At 42.2% G+C, this 22,347-nt stretch overlaps 1 protein-coding gene across 2 annotated transcripts in view; it reads right to left on the reverse strand.

Annotated features, from left to right (window-relative positions):
* The window catches only part of IL17REL (interleukin 17 receptor E like), a 142,328-nt gene that overhangs the window by 113,285 nt on the left and 6,696 nt on the right, over window positions 1-22,347 (reverse strand). For both annotated transcript variants that reach the window (XM_029616471.1, XM_029616472.1), the window contains exon 2: window positions 5,488-5,515. In XM_029616471.1, the coding sequence (XP_029472331.1) occupies window positions 5,488-5,515 (28 nt within the window). The remainder of the gene's footprint in view (window positions 1-5,487; window positions 5,516-22,347) is intronic.

Genomic DNA, 22,347 nt, shown 5'->3' on the forward strand with positions numbered 1-22,347 from the left:
ACTCATCCATAGGCTTTTACCCCTGCTAATTGAGTCGCAGAACTGAAATCGCACTTGTCTTTTGTCTTCAGTTTTTGGATGGGAGGTATGGGTTAAGGGGAGGGAGGGGTGTCAGGGTGAAGTTGTGGAGAATCTAAGTTAACCGGCAGAGGTATGGGTGAACTGATGGACCTATCGGCGACCTGATGATGCCAAGTACACACACAAGGAAGTATTTTTAAAAAATGGAATGTGCACATACTTTCTATACTACATGCCTCTGCATAACTAAGGGTTATTATGCGCCCGTTACAATAATTACTCTCAGAAAATGGATGCATGTACTTTTGTAAAATAGGAAGAAAACGTTTCTGGTGTCCTGCGTTACAAAAATACACAAGCACTGACATACGCAAGAAGTTTAGGAGGGAGCAGATGCGCACCCATCCACTGAGGATCTTAAACATAAAGCTCAGCGCCTCTGCACATATTCAGTGAAATAAGTGCATAGCTCAGTGCATGAGATCCATGTGTACATGTATGCACATAAATTCTAAGTTCTGCTTGTATGCATACACATATACTTTCTAAGTTAGGCGTGCACGAATATGCACATAAATTCTACATAATGTGAGTATTCTCCACTGTGAAACTGGTAGAACACAGATATACCCACTGCACCCACTGCTGAGGAGCCTATGCCCATCGCAGACATGTCAGCAGGACCACAAGAAATCAGAAAGCCACAGGATCAGATGGAGCTACAGTGACAGATGGCCTGGAAAAGAGGGTTATGGAACTGGAGAGAAGCAGACAAATGTGCAGAAGAAGAAAATTAGTATGATTGCTCGGATCAGGTCAGGTCAGGTCAGAGTGGGGTCTGTATTCAATATGGTGTGGGAATGGAGGTAATGGGAGGGGAGACGCAGTGTGCTGGGGTTGGGATAGGGAAGAGGAAGAGGAAGAATAGTGTTCTGGGATGAGGAGGAGGGGGATTGGAATATGTTAGGGTTAGCCTGGGGAGGGGGAGAAGAGAGTTCAGTCCTTGGGCTGAGGAGGGGGTCTGATGGGGTTGGACTGGGAAGGGGGGAGAAAGTTCTGGGCTCAGGCTGGGAAAAGTCAATATAATCCTGGGCTTGAGCTGGGGAGAGGGGTCAATGTAATGGGGTAGGCTAGAGAAGAGGGGAAGTGAATTCTTGGGATGCAGTGTGCTAGGGTGAGACTGGGAAGGTGGGGGAATGAATAGGGGCCCCACATGGAATTTTATCGCATATCAGCTAGTACAGGAGTAGGCAACTCCAGTCCTCAAGTACCACAAACCAGTCTGGTTTTCAAGATATCCACACTGAATATGCATGAGATGCATTTGCATGCACTGCTTCCACTGCATACAACTGCATCTCATGCATATTCATTAATGATATCCTGAAAACCCAACCGACTTGCAGCACTTGATGACCGGAGTGACCTATCCCGGAGACGGTATATTCATAGAATTTGATAATTTTCCTAGGCAATGTTGACAGACCACAGTTGCCTTGCCTTCCCCCTTTCAAATGTACCATGGCAGGTGTTCTGTACTCACAGAAACTTTTCTGTTTATATGTTTTGTTGCCACCTAGTAATTATGTTAAATATTGCATTTGCAGGTTTACTTTATGTATCAGTCAAAAAACAGATTTGTAAGAGCAGGGCCGGAAGCTCTGTATTCTAGGAGTTCTGATCTCACTGTGAGAGATTCTTCCATTTTTATGCAGCCGTTTTCAGCTAAGCCTGCAGCTCTTTGCTACCTACCTCTCTCTGAGGCGGCACAGAAAGCATTGCTTTTTACCTGCTTCAACCAAGTATTCAAAAAAGGCGTCAATTCATTTGTGACTCAGTTCAGAGATTTTGTTCCAGTTACTCTTTTCTCCATGTAGTCCTCCACTAAGATCTATGATTTTCATTCTGATTTCCTGCACATTACAGGGGCATAAGCACCATTTTTTTTTTTATTTTTTTTTTTAGAGACGGTGCATGGCCTTGACCCTAGGGAATGCTCCAGGCCCCACTAGCCACCAAAGATTGTTAGGTATGCCTGGAGAGGGGGGGGTCTGTGTGGGCTAGGGTAGAAGCTAAGGGCAATAGCTAAAGATAGTAGCAAAAATCAAATCTTTTCTGATGGAAAGGAGCCTACAAAACTAAAGGTCTCAAAATAAAACTCCAAGGGAGAAGACTCAAAAGCAATGCCAGAAAATATTTCTTCATGGAAAGGGTGCTGGATGCCCTCCCAGAAGAGGTAGTGAAGATGGGAACGGTAATGGAATGCAAAAGAGCATGGGACAAAGACAGAAGATCCCCTCTGACAAGAAAATGGAAATGAAGAAAGGGGGAGGGGTAACTTTACTATTACACCTAAAATTCACATTTTTTGCTTGGGGGTAGCCTGCATGGAGCAGCAGTTCCTACTAGGGATGTGAATCGTTTTAGGACGATTAAAATTATCGTCCGATAATTTTAATATCGTCTTAAACCGTTATGGAACACAATACAATACAGATTCTAATGATTTATCGTTATAAATCGTTAGAATCGTGAGCCGGCACACTAAAACCCCCTAAAACCCACCCCCGACCCTTTAAATTAAATCCCCCACCCTCCCGAACCCCCCCCCCCAAATAACTTAAATAACCTGCGGGTCCAGCGGCGGTCCGGAACGGCAGCGGTCCGGAACGGGCTCCTGCTCCTGAATCTTGTCGTCTTCAGCCGGCGCCATTTTCCAAAATGGCGCCGAAAAATGGCGGCGGCCATAGACGAAAAAGATTGGACGGCAGGAGGTCCTTCCGGACCCCCGCTGGACTTTTGGCAAGTCTCGTGGGGGTCAGGAGGCCCCCCACAAGCTGGCCAAAAGTTCCTGGAGGTCCAGCGGGGGTCAGGGAGCGATTTCCCGCCGCGAATCGTTTTTGTACGGAAAATGGCGCCGGCAGGAGATCGACTGCAGGAGGTCGTTCAGCGAGGGTTCCGGCGCCTCGCTGAACGACCTCCTGCAGTCGATCTCCTGCCGGCGCCATTTTCCATACGGAAAATGGCGCCGGCCATACACGTATGGCCAGCGCCATTTTCCGTACGAAAACGATTCGCGGCGGGAAATCGCTCCCTGACCCCCGCTGGACCTCCAGGAACTTTTGGCCAGCTTGTGGGGGGCCTCCTGACCCCCACGAGACTTGCCAAAAGTCCAGCGGGGGTCCGGAAGGACCTCCTGCCGTCCAATCTTTTTCGTCTATGGCCGCCGCCATTTTTCGGCGCCATTTTGGAAAATGGCGCCGGCTGAAGACGACAAGATTCAGGAGCAGGAGCCCGTTCCGGACCGCTGCCGTTCCGGACCGCCGCTGGACCCGCAGGTTATTTAAGTTATTTGGGGGGGGTTCGGGAGGGTGGGGGATTTAATTTAAAGGGTCGGGGGTGGGTTTTAGGGGGTTTTAATGTGCCGGTTTTTCGATTTTTCGATTTTTCGATTTTTAACGATTTTTAACGATTTTTCACGATATTTTACCCCCCCAAACGGCAACAATACGATTCCCTCCCCCTCCCAGCCGAAATCGATCGTTAAGACGATCGAGGACACGATTCACATCCCTAGTTCCTACTATCTTTAAAATAATGATAATAATAATAATTTTTAGTTTTTTAGTTTTTTAAAGAGAATTTGCTGGGCAGCCTGGATGGACTAATTTGGTCTTTATCTGACATCATTCACCATGATAACATGTTAGTAAGGTGGGGGGGGGGGGGTTCTGCAGGTTGGTGGTGGAGGGTTTCCAGATGCTGAGAGGTTCCAGAAGTCAGAGGTAAACGTTTCAAAAGGGCGGGGTTGGAAAGGAGGAGATGTATTTGCCCCATGAGTGCTAATATATTTTTTTTTAATTTCACTGCCTTGGGGCCACTCCTAGAGGCGGCGGGGTGGGATAGGGGTATCACAAGATCTGGGAGGGGGGGGGGCGTTCTATATGTTGGAAGAGGTTTCATTTGGGCCGCTTGGCACCTTTCATATGATTATGGCCCTGGGCAAAGGAGCCACTATCAAGTGGCATTTTTGGAAGCAGCAAAGCCACGGTATTTTTCCCAGCAGAATTTTACCGCTGGGAAAATACAATGGGGGTTTACTTAACTGTGGCATTTAGTACCACAGTTTAGTAAACCCACAGTATTTTCTCCTCCGTGGAAAATACCGCAGCTTACTAAATGTGTGCAATCCAATTTGGTGCAAGAGTAGTGTTGAAAATTAATAATATCACAAATATTTCATTCTTTTTCTCTATTAGCTGATAAAGCATCGCAGTGGTATTACTCTAATTAGGGGAAGGGGAGGAGTGTGGGTGGGGTTTTGGCGGAGTTATCTCCCGGCAGCTCTGCGGGCGATAATTCTTTTCACATTATCGCCGGCAGCACCGCGGAAAAGAACGACATCTTTTCCCGTGGCGCTATGGGGGCGATAGTGTGCAGCGTGACCGCACTACAGTGGGGAAAACGCACCGCTGCGATGCGGCTGCCCACTATCGCCCCAAGCTCCTTTTTTTTTTTTGCGCCTCGTCATCTGACCCTCATCATTCATTATGATGAATCTATTTATTTATTTATTTAAAAACTTTCCTATACCATCGTTGAATTAGATAACCATCACAATGGTTTACAAAAAGGCACATTAACGAAAAATATGAGTGGTATAGATTACAAATTAACCATGTGCCATCATAGAATGGTAACAATTTAGTGTCAAAAACTATGTGTGTCAGTTAAGCTTATTTGTTCGAAACATATTATGTGGTTTTAATTTAACATTAAAATGCATTTTGTAGGTTAAAAGTAATAACTTCTAGTTTGGTGCATCCTTATCATTCAACCTAGGGGTCAGATGGTAAGGCAATGAAATAACCCCAACTATTGGGACTAGTGTTTGTGCTGAAGTTAGTTCTGAGGCTGTAGTGCATGTCAGCTGATGTCAGCAGAGGATCCATGCCTGAAGTGCAATGCTCCTGAATCTCAGGGACTGTTTCACTGTCTCTTCTGCACCTCTGAGACACAATTTTTGCAGCGTGACGGTATGCCTTTTCAACACTTGACTCTGTTTTCTGCTTCTATGAGCAGACGGGCCATACATTGCACAGACAATGTAACGCAGGCGTAAAATTGTATATTATGAAAATTATATATATATGTAACTCACTGAAAATCAAAATCATTCAAAAACCATTTCCAGAGTTGCACATCTACAGCTCAAGTTCTTTCCATTGAACTATGACTCATTCAAATCAGACAAGAAATGTAGGAAGAGATCACGGGACAAAAAAGGCAGAACGGCAGAAATTAGCATGGATTAGTACATAGATTATTATGAATGAACTATTTTTTGTTAGGGATTTTTTTCATTTATATTGGACTGTTTTTATGTGTGGAATTACATTTTTTTCATTTAATATTAATTGCAATGTCAAGAAATAAAATATATGTATGCACAGGATTAATACTTACAGTTAGCTTTCCTTTTACAATGAAAGGCCTAGAAAGGAAAATAGAAGAAATTAATGTTAAGAACATTGTAGGTTAGGTCTTATTTCAGTGGTCATTTTGAAATTGCAGGTGCCCTGTTCAACCATGCTTCATGTGGATTCTGTGGCATGAGTTCTGGATTAGTTAATTTACAGCTGGTACAACTTCTGGGGCAGCCTCACAAATGATTAGGGACTGTTTTAGACTGTTTTGGTCCTTTCTAAAAGGACCAAAGGTCGTCTTTAGAGCAAACCATGCTCTAAAGACGACCTTACTGATGCACTCAAAAATGAACTACACAACCTTGACCTATCTGACACTAATACTGCCATTACCTCTTGTAACTCCCTTACCAATATCATTGCCAATGAAATCTGCCCTTTACACACCTAAACCACCCAGAATGCAACACGCTGCCACATTACACAACCCCTCTCACAAAGCCACCCTAGTCAACACAACTAGAGAACGTGCCATGTCTAGAGCCGGGCCGACAAATTGGAACAATATGCCCCCTGACCTCCGTCAGGAATCATGCCCAAAAAAGTTTAAACAAAAACTTAAAACATGGCTCTTCTTACAAGCTTTTACCTAATGCCCATTCATCCTCATAATAGCATTAAACTTTTCCACTGTACCTCCTTTCAGCTTTCTCCTTACCGCTATAGCGGTAACATATATTTCCTTCCCATACTATTCTATGGCATATTTGTCTCTATTACTATTTCCTTAGTTCCTAACCACAACCAGCCTGCACCCCTTTCTGTCTTTATTTTCACTTGGCCATATTTTACTTAGCAATCCTTCTGTTCATTTTTGCGACTTGCGTTTCTTTTCACAATTTTTAACTATGATATTCAAACATTTGTTTTTCCAATCCTTGCAATATTTTGCAACCTGTATTCTATATCACCCTATTTAAATATGTTTTCTGCTCCTACTTAATCATTGACTCAACTAGCGTGGACCTTCTAAATCCTTCAACTGTTCATTAGTTGTAATTAGCCTTGTTTTTTATATTGTTTCTATCATATCTAGTTCAATTGTTCAATTGTAAAGCACTATTGCTAATCGTTATGTTAATTGTAAACCGATGTGAGGTTACTAAATGAATGTCGGTATATAAAAGCTGCAAATAAATAAATAAATAAATAAAAGAAGTACAATTTATCCACAGATTTTCTCAGATTTGGACCAGCCTGGATCAGGAAGACTGAGAGAACTTTGTGCATGGAGTGCCAGAGGCGAAGAGATAGGACTGTAACCTGATATCAGAAGCACTGTGATTAGTCCTGTAATCACCTTTACAACAGACTTAATCTGCATTTAGTTAATGTAGAAAAATTACATCTGCCTTCCCTATTGGAAGAAAGACTGATAAAAATTGAATTTAAAAGATAGTAAGAGTAATCATTTGTTTTCCTATAACCAGTCATGCCCATGGTTAAATGGGAGAGGAGGGTTATTAAAAAAGGGTAAAATAGTTCCTAATTTTGGATGCCATTTTTTTGTGTATATAACTGAATTTCTTCCACAGGATTGTGGAAGCGATCACTGTGACGACATATATGATGATTCATTTTCCTTTAAGGGAAATTAATGATTGTTATGTTATGGTATGGTTGTGGACCCTGGATCGTAGTGAGAGCTGTCTTCACCCACAGGGAGGAGCCCTGTGGGGACTCACCACGATAGGCGTGGCCTCAGCTCAGACGGACACAGACAGTAACGAGACTTTATTAGACTGGAACATAGGTGAAGTACCCACAGAGTGGGAAGGAAGACAGTCCAGAGTAGTAAGGTTGCTCAGTGATGATATCCCTGGTAGTGGCCCGCAGAGCGGGATACACCAGGGAACTCCTCCTCCAGATGATACACTTCTCAGGGTAGATCCAGTAGTGGCCCGCAGCGTGGGTATGCCGAGAATCAGCACTGTTGTTGTTAAGAGACGTGCAGGAGGACAGCAGAGCTGGGTAGATGAAGGTTCTCAATCTGAAGTGTAGAAGATAGTTTGCTGAGGCGAGAACGGTGGTGGCCCAAGACACAGGGTACACCGGAGATTCCATCAGCAAGATGGCAGCAAAGGTGAAGCGTACTCACAAGGCTGAACAAGGCTGGGTCCCAATCAAAAATAGATGGATTTTCCAGGCAGGAAGGCCCTCTGAGGAACGGATAGCCAGATTGCGACAAGACCCCCAAGGAGCGGGTACCTATAGGGTCCAAGTCCCAGAGTTCAGGAACAGTTCAGAGTAGCGAATAGCGAAGCGTCTCCAAGTGGAGTGCAATTCAGCAGGAAGGAAGTCCTTGCTAACTCGTAGGAAACATAGGCCAGATAGCTTAAATACACTGGCAGGTGACTTCATGTGGAGGGGATGCCCCCGAGGTTCCCGCCATGATGTGTATAAGAGAGGACCTGGCGCATGCCCTAGGTAATCCCCGATTCAAGATGGCGGACGGGATCACCCACACCATCCCGGGGACACGGGGGAAGGCGGCGTTTGTAAGAAGAGACCACCATTCTTCCAAGAATCGCTGGTGCAGGGAAAAGAGAGGTGAGCAACAGAGGTCGCAGCTGTCTGCGACCGACGGGCGCAACAATGATATATTCTTTGGTATATATTTGTTTACAAATGGCTAATTATTTCTTATGTTCTGAGAGTAACAAAAAGAAAATTATTTGAGATAAGTTCTTCATCTCCCACTTGAGAGTAACAAGAAGAAGCCAAATGCTTTTGAAAGAATCTTGAAGGTCTAAAGGTTGTGTAAAGCTTTTTGAATGAGTTCTCCAAGCAATTCTAAATGGGATCTTGAAGACTGTAGTAGAGGCCCAGAAAGCAAGGTAAACATGGTGAGAGGTGGGGTATAAAAGGAAATGATCCACCTATGGATGAGGGGGACCTGTCTCCTTTCCCAGCCACAACTCCTGAACCTCAGTCCAAACCCCTGGCTCTTGAAACTAGTAGACTGAAAGGGCAGATGTGAATCCAGAACAGAATAAAAAGAGAACACACTGCAAACACTGCCTAGTGGATGTTTAACCAAAAGCCAGCAAGTGATCTGAATGATAAACCTCCATAACCCATTTTTTCTGTTTCTGAGGCAGGATATTGGATTAGATAGCCAGTAATATGACTCCACAGATGCCGATTGCTTGCAGATTCTCAGCTGACATTCTGCAGGAAGGTTGCATATCATAAGCTACTATCGCATTCCCTGAATGATTATGAAATGTTTATCAAACCTTTCCTTCAAGGCTATCAAATGTACTTCCCATAAATGACCTGTAGATAGAACAAAAGCCTCTTGCAGCTCACAGAATGCATTTCAGGTACAGGTTGAGCCTGCTGATTCTGTTGTGCAATCAGAAAAGTATGTAACAGTTCAACATGTTGATCCTGGTAAGAATAAAATCATTCTTCATATCGCCTCTCAAGCTCTAAAAATGGCTCCAGATTACCCTCAAAAGTTGACTGCCTTACAGAAGCTTCTCTGGGCCTGCCTCTTTCGCTCAAGTTAGACTCAGGAAATGAAGCAGATGACTGCAAAGATAGGCAAAGAAGGCATTCTTCTTTCATCTGAGGTCTGAGGAAGGTCCACTATCTCCATACTTCCTGAAGTGGCAGCATTGGAGTGAGGAGAGGCAGTGTTCTCCTCTGGATCCACATCTATAACCCATTCCTTGCCTGCCTGCAAATGAAGAAAGATAAAGGCTGTGTAGAGAAAAGGCTTGTGTAACTGTAGCAGATGAGGGCTGACTAGAGCATAATAGAAGTGATTACAAGATCATAGGAATGTCTTCATTAATTGTACTGATGTTTTCAGTGGCTCCTATATTTTTGTGGAGCAGCCTCACCAGGGTCACCAACTTGGACATCAGTGTGATCTAGAAAGTAATGATACAAGTTAGACATGACTTAGCTTTTCTAAATATACAAATACATAATGCACATTAGTCTTCTGTTAAGTATCATGTACCTATGTACAACTAGAGCATTATCTTCAACATGGTGAAGATACAACATGTCCGCTTCATCTGTTTCAACAATAATGTATCACTTTCTGTATGGAATACATATTCCTGGGACTCATGCGGGATGCCCCATTGCTTCCTGGAGATTAATAAGGTTCTTATGGGGAGGGAACTGGAGACAGGTTTCAGAGCTCTGGTTCCTCCAGGGATCCTGTATCTGCCTGCACAAATAAGGAACAGCCAGCTTTCATTAAACAGCATTCATTATGACAACCTGAGCATGTATTGTGTGTACTACAATGTGGTTCTTCTCTATTGCATTCAGTCTATAAATCATGACTTCTCTGCTACCGCATTATTTGTCATTCCTTCTCACACCTTTTGGGTTTGTGTGTAGCCTTAGTGAAGTAATTCCTAAGTATGTCCTCATGACCCCTAAGCCGGATGAGGTTTCTTGATATCCATCATGAAGATGCATGAGATATATTTGCAAACACAGGAGACCCAGTTTATACAAATTTATCTCATGCATATTCATGGTGAATATCCTGAAAATCCAACTGATTATGGAGTCATGAAGTTTGGCACCCACTGCCTTAGTGAGAATTGTATAAATGATGGTGATTTTAGAGCTATATATTGTCCTTGTTATATTTGTCTCTTACCTGGATGAGAGTCAAATCCTGCTTTTAACTCTTGGATAGTTCTCGCAGCAGTGCAGTAGTGGTTCTGAGAGGGGTGATAAAAATCTGATGCCTCTAGCATGGTGCCTCTTTCTGGCTAATGTACAGACCACCTCTGCTGGTTTTTGAGTTCTTCCACTTCCTTGTGTGCTATTCCAAAACTTGATAGCAGTATGGGATTTGTACCAGACATGCTGCTTCCAGCATTGTCCATAGTTTTGGCTTGCTGTCCATAGATCCTTGGGAAATGTAAGGCCACCTCATGGACCACGCCCTTCACTTCCATAAGATGCAAGTTAGCTCAGTGAGGTTTCTTCACCATTCTGTACATGGTCCGCCACTTACCAGATGCACATGAAACCTTTTGTCCCAGTAGTCCCTAAAGCATGAGGAGTGGATAAGGCCTGACCGCTGGAAACTGTAGGGGTAATATTCAGTCACTGGCTGGATTGCAAAGGTAGCCAGATAAACTTATCTGGCTAACTTTGGAGGATTATTCAGTGGTGCAACTGCACTATTGAATACAGCCAGCTATCTTAGATAGCCAGATAAGTTTATCCAGATATTTATAGGACTACTGTAAGGCCCAACCAGAGTTAGCCAAAGAATTTATCAATCTAACTCTGAATATCTGAGGTAGCCAGATAACTTAGCCAGCTAACTTAACTCTGCCCCAGAGCGCCTCCAAAATGCTCCTATGTATTCTGGCTAATTTTAGATGGATAAGAAGTTATATGGGTAAATTTTAGACAGATAAGTTGGCATTTAGCCAGATAACTCACTAGTTGTTTGGCAAAATACTGCTAAATGTTGACCCCCTATCAGTTACTGAGAGAGATCAAAGCCCTTGCAGGCTGTTCTCTCTTCATGAAAGTGAGGCCTTGTTTGTCTTCAGCTCTATCACCTGGTACATACATTTTGCAACAGGTAAAGGTGTTATAGTTAGTCAGCATCCTGTTAAGTCAACAAAGGTATTAGTTCATTGATAGACTCCACGCCATCTGATTTCTAAAGAAAGCCTCTATTAAGTATGCTTTGATATGTGCTGCCTGTTACGTATCTCATTTTTCTGTCTTTATTATTAGTCCTTGAAAGATATTTAAATAGGTTTCATGATGTGGGCACACTTGTCAAATAAGGATGTTTCTTTCACAATCATTTTGATTTTCTCTAATTGGTGTATTATGGAGTTGTGCCTCATTGGTGGTATGAAGAATATTTAAATGAGTCAGTGTGGTGACTGAAGAGTGTTTCTTGCCGTTACTTTGTGGTGGCATTATATGTAGTTCCAGGATTGGCTTCATTAGCTATCTGTGTACTCACAAATCTTGACTATCATATTTATCCATTAAGGGCACTTATACTTGACTTTGAGGGATTCCAGATGATGAGGATGCTCACAGTAACAGTATGCTCAGTGCATTTTCTCTCCCTAATTCCAGATGTTGGTTATGTCAAGAGAGAAACTCTTTAACAGGAAAAGGATAATGAGGATCATGTATACGTTAATGAATCAGATAACTTATGTTTACACATTTCTACATATCTACTTGATATCGCCTCCTAAAGGTCACTGGCTTCAGAGTCACAGAGAACCCAATGCTTGTCTCCAGGGTTGACATGGTGGAAAGGCTAAACTGACTAATTTTGAATGACTACGTCATCATTGCTGGCACATAAATCCTCCCTACACAAAATATATGCACTGCCCTACGTACACAAAACAAACATGCACACACAGGCTCCCAGTCACTCTCACACACACAGAGATATGCTTCCACTCACACATAAACAGACACACACAGGTTCCCACTCACACACAGACAGAGATACATACAGGCACACACACACAGATACTCCCACTCTCATATGCACAAACACACATGCACATGCATACACACACACAGACACATACATGCTCACACACAGGCTCCCTCACACACATACAAGCTTCTACACAGACACAGACACAAATAAATACTCCCACATGAACACTTACATACAGACACACACAGAAACAACATATGCTCACACACAGGCACATACACACATACACATTTACAAACAGACAAACACACACACACACAGGCTTCCCGGCACACATATTAACACAACCAGGTTCTCACACACACATAGGCTCCCACTCATACACACACAGGCTACTACTCATACCCATGTACACACATACACAGAAACAACACAGAGGTTCCCCCACATACACAGAGAAACACACACACAGGCTCCCACACGTCCACTTACACACACACACACAGACACACACATACACAGAGGCACACACACATATGTACATAGCAACACCCAGGTACAGGCTCCCCTACGCATATACAGATACAGAGGTTTCCACACATCTATACACACACACAGACTCCAACTAACATATACACACACATATAGGGCTTCTTCTTTGGCCACCGCCTGACCCCTTCTTCATATGACATGGGATGGAGTCAGCGGCAGCCCTCTCTTCCTTTGGCAGCTGCAGGATGGGGGGTCCCACAGCAGGACAGGAAAAGGGTGGAGAGGGTTGAGAGAGAGACTGCTGAGGTAGGGAATGAGAGACTGCTGCAATGTGGGGGTTCAGACTTGAGAGTGAGAGACTATGTGTGACCCCAATGGAGCATCTGCTCTCTGTCTCACTTCCAAAGAGGTCAGATAGATTCCCCCTCTCAGCAGACTCTCCAAGGAGATCCCACTCCCACCTGGTCCCACCCACTTGATGATTATTCATGACCTGAAATGTCCCATCTGGCCCTTCTTGTGTAAACTTTGGTGACCCCCCTTCTGTGTTCAGTGGGAGACATTGCGAAACTGAACCAAGCCTTTCATGATAATCTTGCTAAAAGCAACTTTATCAATTTCAGCAAATGATTTGACCAATTTCCAAGTCTGCATGAAGTTCTCAATGTAATATGCCAAAATGCAGGTATATAAAAACATGTTCTAAGCCAATATTTCCTATAGAACAGAGCTCCAATCCGTCATGGTATATTACTACTATTGTTAGCAGACAAAATGTTGTGATTCTTGCTTGCTCAATAATAACCACACATTAAAGCATGTCACTTTACTTCATTAATCTCTGTCATCCTTAATGCTTATCATTTCATGCTACCTACCACTGCAGCATGTCCCTGAATGAAAACTATTCCCCATTGTCCATCATGAATTATGTCTCTCAGTCACAGCATAGGCTAGCCACTGAAAAGTGGATTAGAAAGACATAATGGCAATTTGCTGTTTTTTTACTGACTGGGAAGAATATGCTGATTTTTCACACCATGCTCTCTATTCTCCAAGAAGTAGGATCACCTTGCATAGCTGTTTTCCTTTTTAGCACTTTTCAACTCATGTAAAAAAAGCACTTAGGGGCTAATTCAATCCATCCATCTGTCTGTCCATCCACTGAAAGGCACAATAATTTCTGCAAAAATTCACAGCTTGGGTCCAAACTTAAAGGGAAAGCGGACCAATGGTCTGTCATAAACCCCACTGAAAATTATCTCAGTCAAATTAGGGTGAGGTCATTTTCAACAGGGTCAAATGTGCAGATCAGTATAAAATCCAAACACAAGCAAGGTTTTCATGTCCTTCCTTGTTTTTTTTTTTTTCTGGTGATACATTTCACATTTACTGTTTTACAAAAATGTCGAGGGGTCAGGGGGGAAAGTGGGGGATATAAGCCAAACTAAAAAATTAAGGAATGAAAGAAACCAGCATATGCTCAATACAGTGCATATTCCTGGGGGAATTCTGCGCTACTGCGGAGTGCAGAATTCCCCCCCCCCCCCCCCCGCACAGAATTGCCATTTTCTGTGCAGAAAATGGCAGAGGAGACGCCGGCATGCTGCAAATGGAGCGTGCGAAGATGAAGGCCCTGGCACGCCGTTCGCAGCAAAGATGAAGGCCCCTGTGTGCCACGGGATGCACTCCGCTCACGGCAAAGATGAAGGCCCCTGTGTGCCGTGGGACAGGCACCGTTCACGGCAAAGATGAAGGCCCCCATGTGCTGCGAACAGAATGTGCTCCGCTTGAGGCGAAGATGAAGGCTCCGGTGAGGGGAGATGGGAGGGGAGGGTGAGAGAGCAGGGAGAGGGGTGTGAGAGAGGGGAGGGAGGTTGAGAGAGAGAGCAGGGGGATGAGAAAGCAGGGAGTGAGCAGGAGGGTGTGAGAGAGAGCATGGGAGGTGAGGGGGGATGCTTGAGTGTGGATCCAGAGAGAGGGAGCCTATATGAAAAGATTGTGAAGGAGTGTGTTTGTGTTTGAGAGATTGGGAGCATGTGTGTATGAAAAAGGAAATGTGTGTATATGAGGTTGCTAGCCTGTGTGAAGGAATTGTGTATGTGTGAGACAGAGCCTGTGTGAAGGGGTGCATGAGAGAAAGACATAGATTGCCTGTGTGAGGATGTATGTGTGAGAGAGAAAGGGAGATTGTGGGTGTGTGGGTGTGTATGCAAGAGAGAGGCCGCTGCATGAGGGGATGTGTGCGTGCGAGAGAGTGAGGGAGCCTGTATGAGGGTGTGTGTATGTAGAGAGAGGAATCATGTATGTGAGAGAGGGAGGTAACAGAGGGAGCCTGTGCGAGGGGCAGTACTGAGAATGGGGTCAAACTCTGGGACTGACGATAGAGTGGAAAGGGTTGAGCCTTGAGATGGAGGGGCTGTTTGGTCTTCTTCTGCCACCATTTCTATGTTTCTATGAGAGATACTAGCAGGTGGAGGAGTTGGGGCCTGAGAGGGCAGAGTGGCCAGGGGAGTAGGGAGAGCGAGTGGAAGGGACACTCTTACAGTGAATTTCTAGGTAAATTCTGCTCAAAATATTTAAAATTCTGCATCTTTAAGTAAAACCTTTTTTCTGTATTAATTTAAAATGTAATTACTTAAAGACTGTGAAGTAAATTGTGTTATTTTGACCAATATAAAGTTTGCAGATTTTTGCAGAATTTTAAATTTTTGTGCACAGGATTCCCCCAGGAGTAATACAGTGATGACAAGTGAAACACGGTGCCGGAGCCACTGAAATACATTTCTGTGCTCAAGCACAATGTGTGCAATACTCAGTCTACATGCTCTAGGAAAAGGAAATTTTGAGGCAGTCCCACACAACTGGAGATGCTCTAAGCCTACTAGCTGAATTCAAACTTCTGATATGGACCATTTTCCCCTCAGTGAACAAAAGCAGAAAATGGGCAACATGCCTCATTAACTTGCTCTTTATGTTTAGCAGTTTGCCAACAGCAATTAACAACCATTTTGTCAAGAGGAACTAATATTCAAACTCTCTCTCTCTCTCTCCATATTTAGTACCAAAGCTAAGTTTCAGGAAATGCCATCCTGTAGCTAATGTGAGACCAGTGCACGAACTGAAAAGCCTCTTCCCCTTTAGAAAACACACTGGCATTGTTATCAAGAAAAGATAAGTAGCATTTCAGTTTAAGCATTGAACCTAACCAAAGCAGTGGCTTTCTGCTATGGAAATAATTAGGTGTTTTCCATTTCTTGACGTGTCTTAAATTATAGTTTAGGTTCAAGCGTTACATAACTGCTAGGTGGAATGAGAGCATAAATAGAACCGTAGGTGCCATGTGGACTTGTGGGTATTCAAAGGCTCCTGGACAGGAAGGGTATTTCCTAATTACAATTCAGCTCTATTAATTGTACTGCGACAGGTAGAGGCAGGCATATATTCATGACTTTTAATAAAAACAATTAACTACTATATATCTTGCAACATATTCCTTAGTAAGGCAGTGGAACTGGAATGTAATATATTCCTCTGCATTGCCAGCAGAACCATAATGAGTTTTGGGATATCTTGTGCTAAGGGTGAAAAAGCCTGAGGAAGTGATCTTCAAGTGCATTTAAATTTTAGGTATTTTTAGCTGGAATGTGGTGGTGGTGGGGGGGGGGTCACTCTGTAAATGCTACTTCCCTAAATAACTTTGTTCACATGGACAGGGAAGCAATGTTTCTTCAGGGTCCTCTGTTCCTTTAGTAAAGTTGCACTGTGAAACCTTTAATGCAAACCTTCTGGAATTTTCCACAGGTTTTCCTCCTTAAAATTACAACACACAGTTGTGTAAAATGTACACACAAAATTAAAAGGCGTACATACTTTTGACGTTTATAATATAGCATGTGCACATCTATATGCTATTTACCTACATATATGCTATTTTTAAGAGCAAAATCCTTTGAAAATTCACTCCTTAATTTTTTGTCACTTGGTCAAATATATTGTTCAAATATAGAGTTTCTTTTAAACAGTGTACTAATTAATTAGCAAAGTGATCAATGTATTAAATGGAGAACAATTTTGCACACTATTTCATTTTTTGCAGGCAGTATTTTTCTATTGGGACTTCTATGCAAATAAGCCCAGTAGCAAAATATCGTTCTTAAGTTTGCTACCAACTTTTTCACAAAAACCTTTCCACCTCACTGAGCCGTCACTCACAACTTTGCAGTGTTTGGGTAACTCTCAGCATTCACCACTGAAAATAGTGAACCCCCAGTGCACTGCCACCATGCTCCCAGCACCCTGAATTACAGTCATTTGCAGTTTGGCGAGAGTTGTGGTTTCAGCTTGTCACGAGCTGCTGGTGATTGGGTATTTATTTATTTTATTTATTTTTAGATTTTTATATACCGGTGTTCCTATATGAAATAAAGATCACATCGGTTTACATTGAAACAGAACATGAAAATTGCCAAAAGGCATTACATAGAACAAGGTTATGAAACTTGGAACAGTGTACATAAGTTCAAAATTTAACAATAACGTAGAGCAATGGGCATCACTTTCTCACTCCAGATTCCGGACTTCTGCAGTCTTGCTAGCAGAACTGTATTTTCAGCTATCAGCAATTTGGATTTTTACCCCATCTCTGTTGTAAAGGAAAAGGGAGTCATTGAAAATAAGACCCCTCTCTCCCCAAGGTGTTTCTTCTTCTCTCTTCTTTCTCATACTCCCAATGACTCTTTCTGTGCACCATCTGCTTTGTCTGATTGTCTCTCCACCTACTCGGTTTCTTTTATTTTGTTCTACTTTTTATTTATGCAGATTTAAATTACAAGAAAACCATCTTGTGATGCAAAGAAAAGGAATACAAAGAGAAAAATCCCCCCCAAAAAGTAATTTTCACAAATAATACAGGTAATCAATTTACACACCTTGTGACAAGTCCACAATTATATGAGATGCAAGTTAAACCCCAAAGTTGTAAATCTAACAAAGGAGAAAAAGCTAAAAAAGGGAAGACAAAGGGGGAATTACAATATAGAGACCCAATAATAGAATCCTTGGTCAAAATGGCTAGACAGATCAAATTTCCTGAGGAACTGACATGGTTGGTCAAAGAAAACAACATTAACTCCCTGATCTTTCAAGCATTTACATAGAAATTAGAGAAAATCAGCAACACCTAATTGCATTACTCTTGCTAGCAATGATAGAAAGGGCTTTCTTTTCTTTTGAGTTGCTTTAGATATATCAGGAAATCCTCGAATTTTCATATTTAAAAACATGGCCTCGACACAGCACCCAATCTCAATCTGGATCTAGCACAAAGATTACAATCAAAGTTGCAGTCATTGTAATATTCTTATCTAAACCCTGTAAAAGTGCAGTCAGGTCCAAATTACCCTGTGACATCTGAGATGATATCTCCTAAAAAATGGTGGCGGTGTTTGAAGACAATTAGAGGATTCATCCTGACTCTTTTGAGCGGATGACCTCTTTGAGGATAATCATGCATACGGAGTGTCCCTAAGGCAGCAGGACGCAAAACGTGATGTCATGTCAGACTCTGGATCCTAATCAAGGGGAAGTATTGTAGTTGCATTTTCTTTTTTAAAAAACTTTGAAAACCTCTTTATAAAAATCTTGAAAGGACCGATGATTAAAGGAGACCCCGAGCATGAAAATACCGAGTAAATGTCATGCTCGGTATCCGCGGGGAGGTATGAAGGTCCGAGTTATAAAATGTAAAATACAAAATATTTAAAGTAGATTTCTCTGCAAGTTGAATAGTTATAAGTTGGATACAATGTTTTTTAGGATATAACTATCTTCGTTGACCAAGGGACAGTTTTTGTGTATACATCTGAGATGATTCCATTTTCCCACCTTCACCTCCTCCTATTCTCCTCTTGGAAGGAGGAAGGTAGTATGCAGGAAAAAAAGATTCTGATGGTATCAAAAGAATCTCAGTAAGATATCTTTTAAACATATCCAATGTAGATATTAAGGGCAGACAGGGAAAATTAGTCAAATGCAAGTTATGTCTCCTGGTCATATTTTCCAAATTCTCTATTTTGTTTCTCAAAAATACATTGTCTTTAATTAATGTACCATCCATCTCCTGCTGCTTCTCAGATTTAACTTCCAGTTCAGTCATATTTTCTTTACAATCAACAATAACCTATTCACATTTTGAAATTTTCCTTTCTGTCTCTCTTAAGCCCTTAGACAGTGGAGCAATCTGCTCAGAAAGTGTCTTGCCAGCCAAATTGTCTCCAAAGTAAATTCTGTTGGTCTTTCAAGATGGAAGCCTACAATGCCTGAGGCAATAGAAATAGGGAGATCAACCACTGAAGCAACACTAGCTGCTTCAGAAGGGGGCAGAAACCCTCCATTCACCCCCACCATCAATCTTCTGGCTCCCTCTAGAGGCTGAAGACACAGCAACAGGTTGAGTAAGTCTTTGCCCAGCACTTTCTCAGCTCTGCATTGATTCCTGCCCAGTCAGCTCTCCCACTCGCTGTCATGGTATGTTGACATCATTATCCCCGCGGTAACATACAATGTTCCAGCATGTCTTCCAGCAGCAGGGTCGGGCAGTGAGTCCCAAAGCTCTGGGGACAGAGTAGCACTCAACTCCAGGATTGCAAACAACTCCTTTTCCCTTGAAACCTTCCACAAAGACAACATCCAGGAGCCAATGTCTACACACTTTACAAGCTGGTCAATGGATCCTGAAGAAGAGGGAGCTCCAGATGCTATGGGGTAAATACATCTTCCTTCCCCTTAAATTTCCCCATAGAAAAGTACAAGACTAGAAGAAAAAAAAGACAAGACATGAAGTGTTCCCTCAAAGCCACCATCTTGAATTTTTAAATAGTTCCTGAGTCCATCTACCCAGTTTCTGATTGGTTAAATTAGCAGTCACTCACATCCCTCGTTAGAAACCATAACCAGTATCCTCTTGTAGTCAATTGTTTAACCCAGTTTACTGGTGCAAACTGTCCAAACAGAAACTGTACATCTACCTTCAAAATCCTAGTTTAGAACAGAAGAAAATAGCATGCTACCTCTCACAAATAAAACATGCACAGTAAAGAGACCTGGACAAAAGAGATGAAACAGAGAAGAGCTACAAGTATAATGACATAGTAAAAGGCTGCTACAAATTCACTCAGACACCTGCACTGGTGAGACTATATATAAAATCTGGTGTTTTAAGTGAGCAAGCAATCTTTTGGGAAATAATTTTGGGTTTGTAGCCCTTTTATTTGAAAGATTCAGTCAGGACTGTATATAGGAAACTGCATGACAGATGCAGTTACCATCACAGTTCCAGCTTCTAACCTTCACATACAAAAAAAAGTCCATTATACACAGTCAAGCCAGACAGTATCACCATATATGCTCGGATCCATAAGACAAGGATTAACACCTCAAAGTTCTGACTGAATCCTTCAAACAAAAGGCCTACAGACCCAAAATAATTTCCAAAAAGATTGCTTGTTCACTTAATACACCTAGACAAATTTATTGAGTACAAAGAAAGGAAAACCACAGAGCAAATACCCTTTGTAATTACATACAACTCAAAGCTGGGAAAACTAAGATAAATCATAAAAGACCTACAGCCTCCTGGAGGATGAAGGACTGAAAGAAATATTCCCTGCTCCACCCGTATTGGCCTTCAGGCAACCACCTAATCTGAAGCAAAAATTAGTAAAAAGCAAGCTTCTAACAGAATTTTAGAAAGAAGAAAATGTACCCCTGCAATGTACCATTCTGCAAACTATGCCAACACATATCACAGGGCTCCATAATCACCCACATGGGAAAAAAAATTCAACATAAGGGGAACCTATTCATGCTTCTCCTCTAATGTAGAAAATGTAGAAGAAGCAGACAGGCCATACATTAAAGGCAAGAATCAACTCACAATGACACAAGATCAAACACCACTGCGAAGTCCAGACTGACACCTCCGTAGGGGAGCACTTTTGGGAAACCAACCACTGTATCAATGACCTTGTGATCAGGAAAATTTAAAACAATCCAGGAACACAAGACTTTTGAACTTAGAATGATCAGACACTTTGGAACTAACAAAAAGAGACTCAATAAAGACTTAACACATTATGAACCATAAAATTATATTGCCTGTCACCTTCTGATCATCATTCAAATCTCACTCGTCTCTTCCTCCACACCCCTTCCCTTTCACCTAATGCCTTTTATGTCTTATTTATTGCAACCACACTATTTTATATTTCCTGGTAAAAGTCATCTTTTGCTCATTTGAATTCTGACCTGAAGAAACCAGTCAAGAACTGTATAAAGTCTGTCCAATAAAAAGGTGACACCTTGTATTTGTTTTTGTTAACTTTTATTTCTGAGTCCCAAAGAACTACATTTAAGAACTGTGCAAAAGATTTAGGTACTTTATGGACAAACACATGCTTGCACAAGGTTTTCTATGGAGCTTTCTCTTTCACAAGCCACAGGAAAATACAGATGCACAATTTCTAGCAAACTCTTTTGCAGACCTTATGTACATATTTTGCCCTACTTTTGGCTGATCCTTGAATCTGAGCCTCAATAAGAAAAACTTGGGATGGCACATTATCTTCACTCTGATGAATCCTGTTATAATAATGAATGTTATAATGTGGGCAGGAGTTGCATACTGCATGCCTGATACCTGGGTAAATCACCTGCAGGTTAACCATGTCCTAATCTATTTAAATCTAGATTACTTACTTATAGGCCGATACTGTAAAGAGCGCTCAGCTGAGGCACTGTTTTAACCACAGTTGGACACACGTTTTTGATGCGAGGCCACTACCCCTTATACAGTAAGGGGTTTAGGGTGTTGAAAATGAATTCCCCCTTCCCCCAAAACTAATAGTGCTCATCACATGCAAATGCATGTTGAAAAGGCTATTAGTCATTCACCCAGGATACTAAAAAAAATGTGCGGGCATTAATTTCCGAGCAGCCCGAAAAGTGTACAGAAAAGCAGAAAACACTGCTTTTCTTTTCATCTTCCGACTCGATATTCAAGCAACATTAAATCAGAGAATCCAGAAAGGTTAAAATATTTTTTAAAAAAGTGCCAGCCAATCAGGTTAGGAGAACGGACGCTCAATTTTACCAGCATCCATTTTCCTAACCCATGGCTGTCAGTGGGTTCAGAAAACTGATGCTTGTAAAATTGAGCATCTGTTTTCTGAACCTGCTGACAGTCACCTCTCCTGGGTTTCCACTGCTAAGTGCTAGGGATGCGCTATTGTCCCTAGCACCTCCTTTTTAGCGCGACCCCTCATTTAAATACAGTATTGTGCGCCCAGGAGAGGTGGCTGGGCGCGCGCGTTGGGAGAGTGGGCGCTCAAAACTGAGTGCCTGTTTTCTCACGCTCCTTACAGTATCAGCCTGTTAGTCTCTACTTTCAGTTCAGAATCACGTGCAAAACTGTACTGATACAACCCAGCCATTAATCATATTGGTAGCATGGCTACAAACAACTAATATAAGGAAGTGGTTAGAATGTTATACAGCCTAATGAGACCTCAGAAGTGGTCAAGATAACTCTAGGAACAGCTGTGCCAATGTGCTCAGTAGTAACAGCTTGCAAAGTTAGAACTTACTTCCTCATGCAAAAAAACAATAGGTAATTCAATAGTTCTCAGTTTCAGTTCTCCTTCATAATCAAGAAGTGGGATGATCAACCCAGCGGAAGCTCAGCTGTCTGCATGATAGACTTTACATGGATATTTTAAGAATAGCGGATTTTACTTAGATACAAATAGATTGATCTTGCAGTCCTATCCAGCCCCATTCTGCTTTCATAACTATAACAAGAGGAGGATTAGAGAGTACAAATTCTGTTTAAACAACATGGGCAGCTTTATTTCCAGAAAAAAAAAAAAGAGG

Source organism: Rhinatrema bivittatum, chromosome 9, assembly GCF_901001135.1.
Source record: "Rhinatrema bivittatum chromosome 9, aRhiBiv1.1, whole genome shotgun sequence".
Taxonomy (NCBI): Eukaryota; Metazoa; Chordata; class Amphibia; order Gymnophiona; family Rhinatrematidae; genus Rhinatrema; species Rhinatrema bivittatum.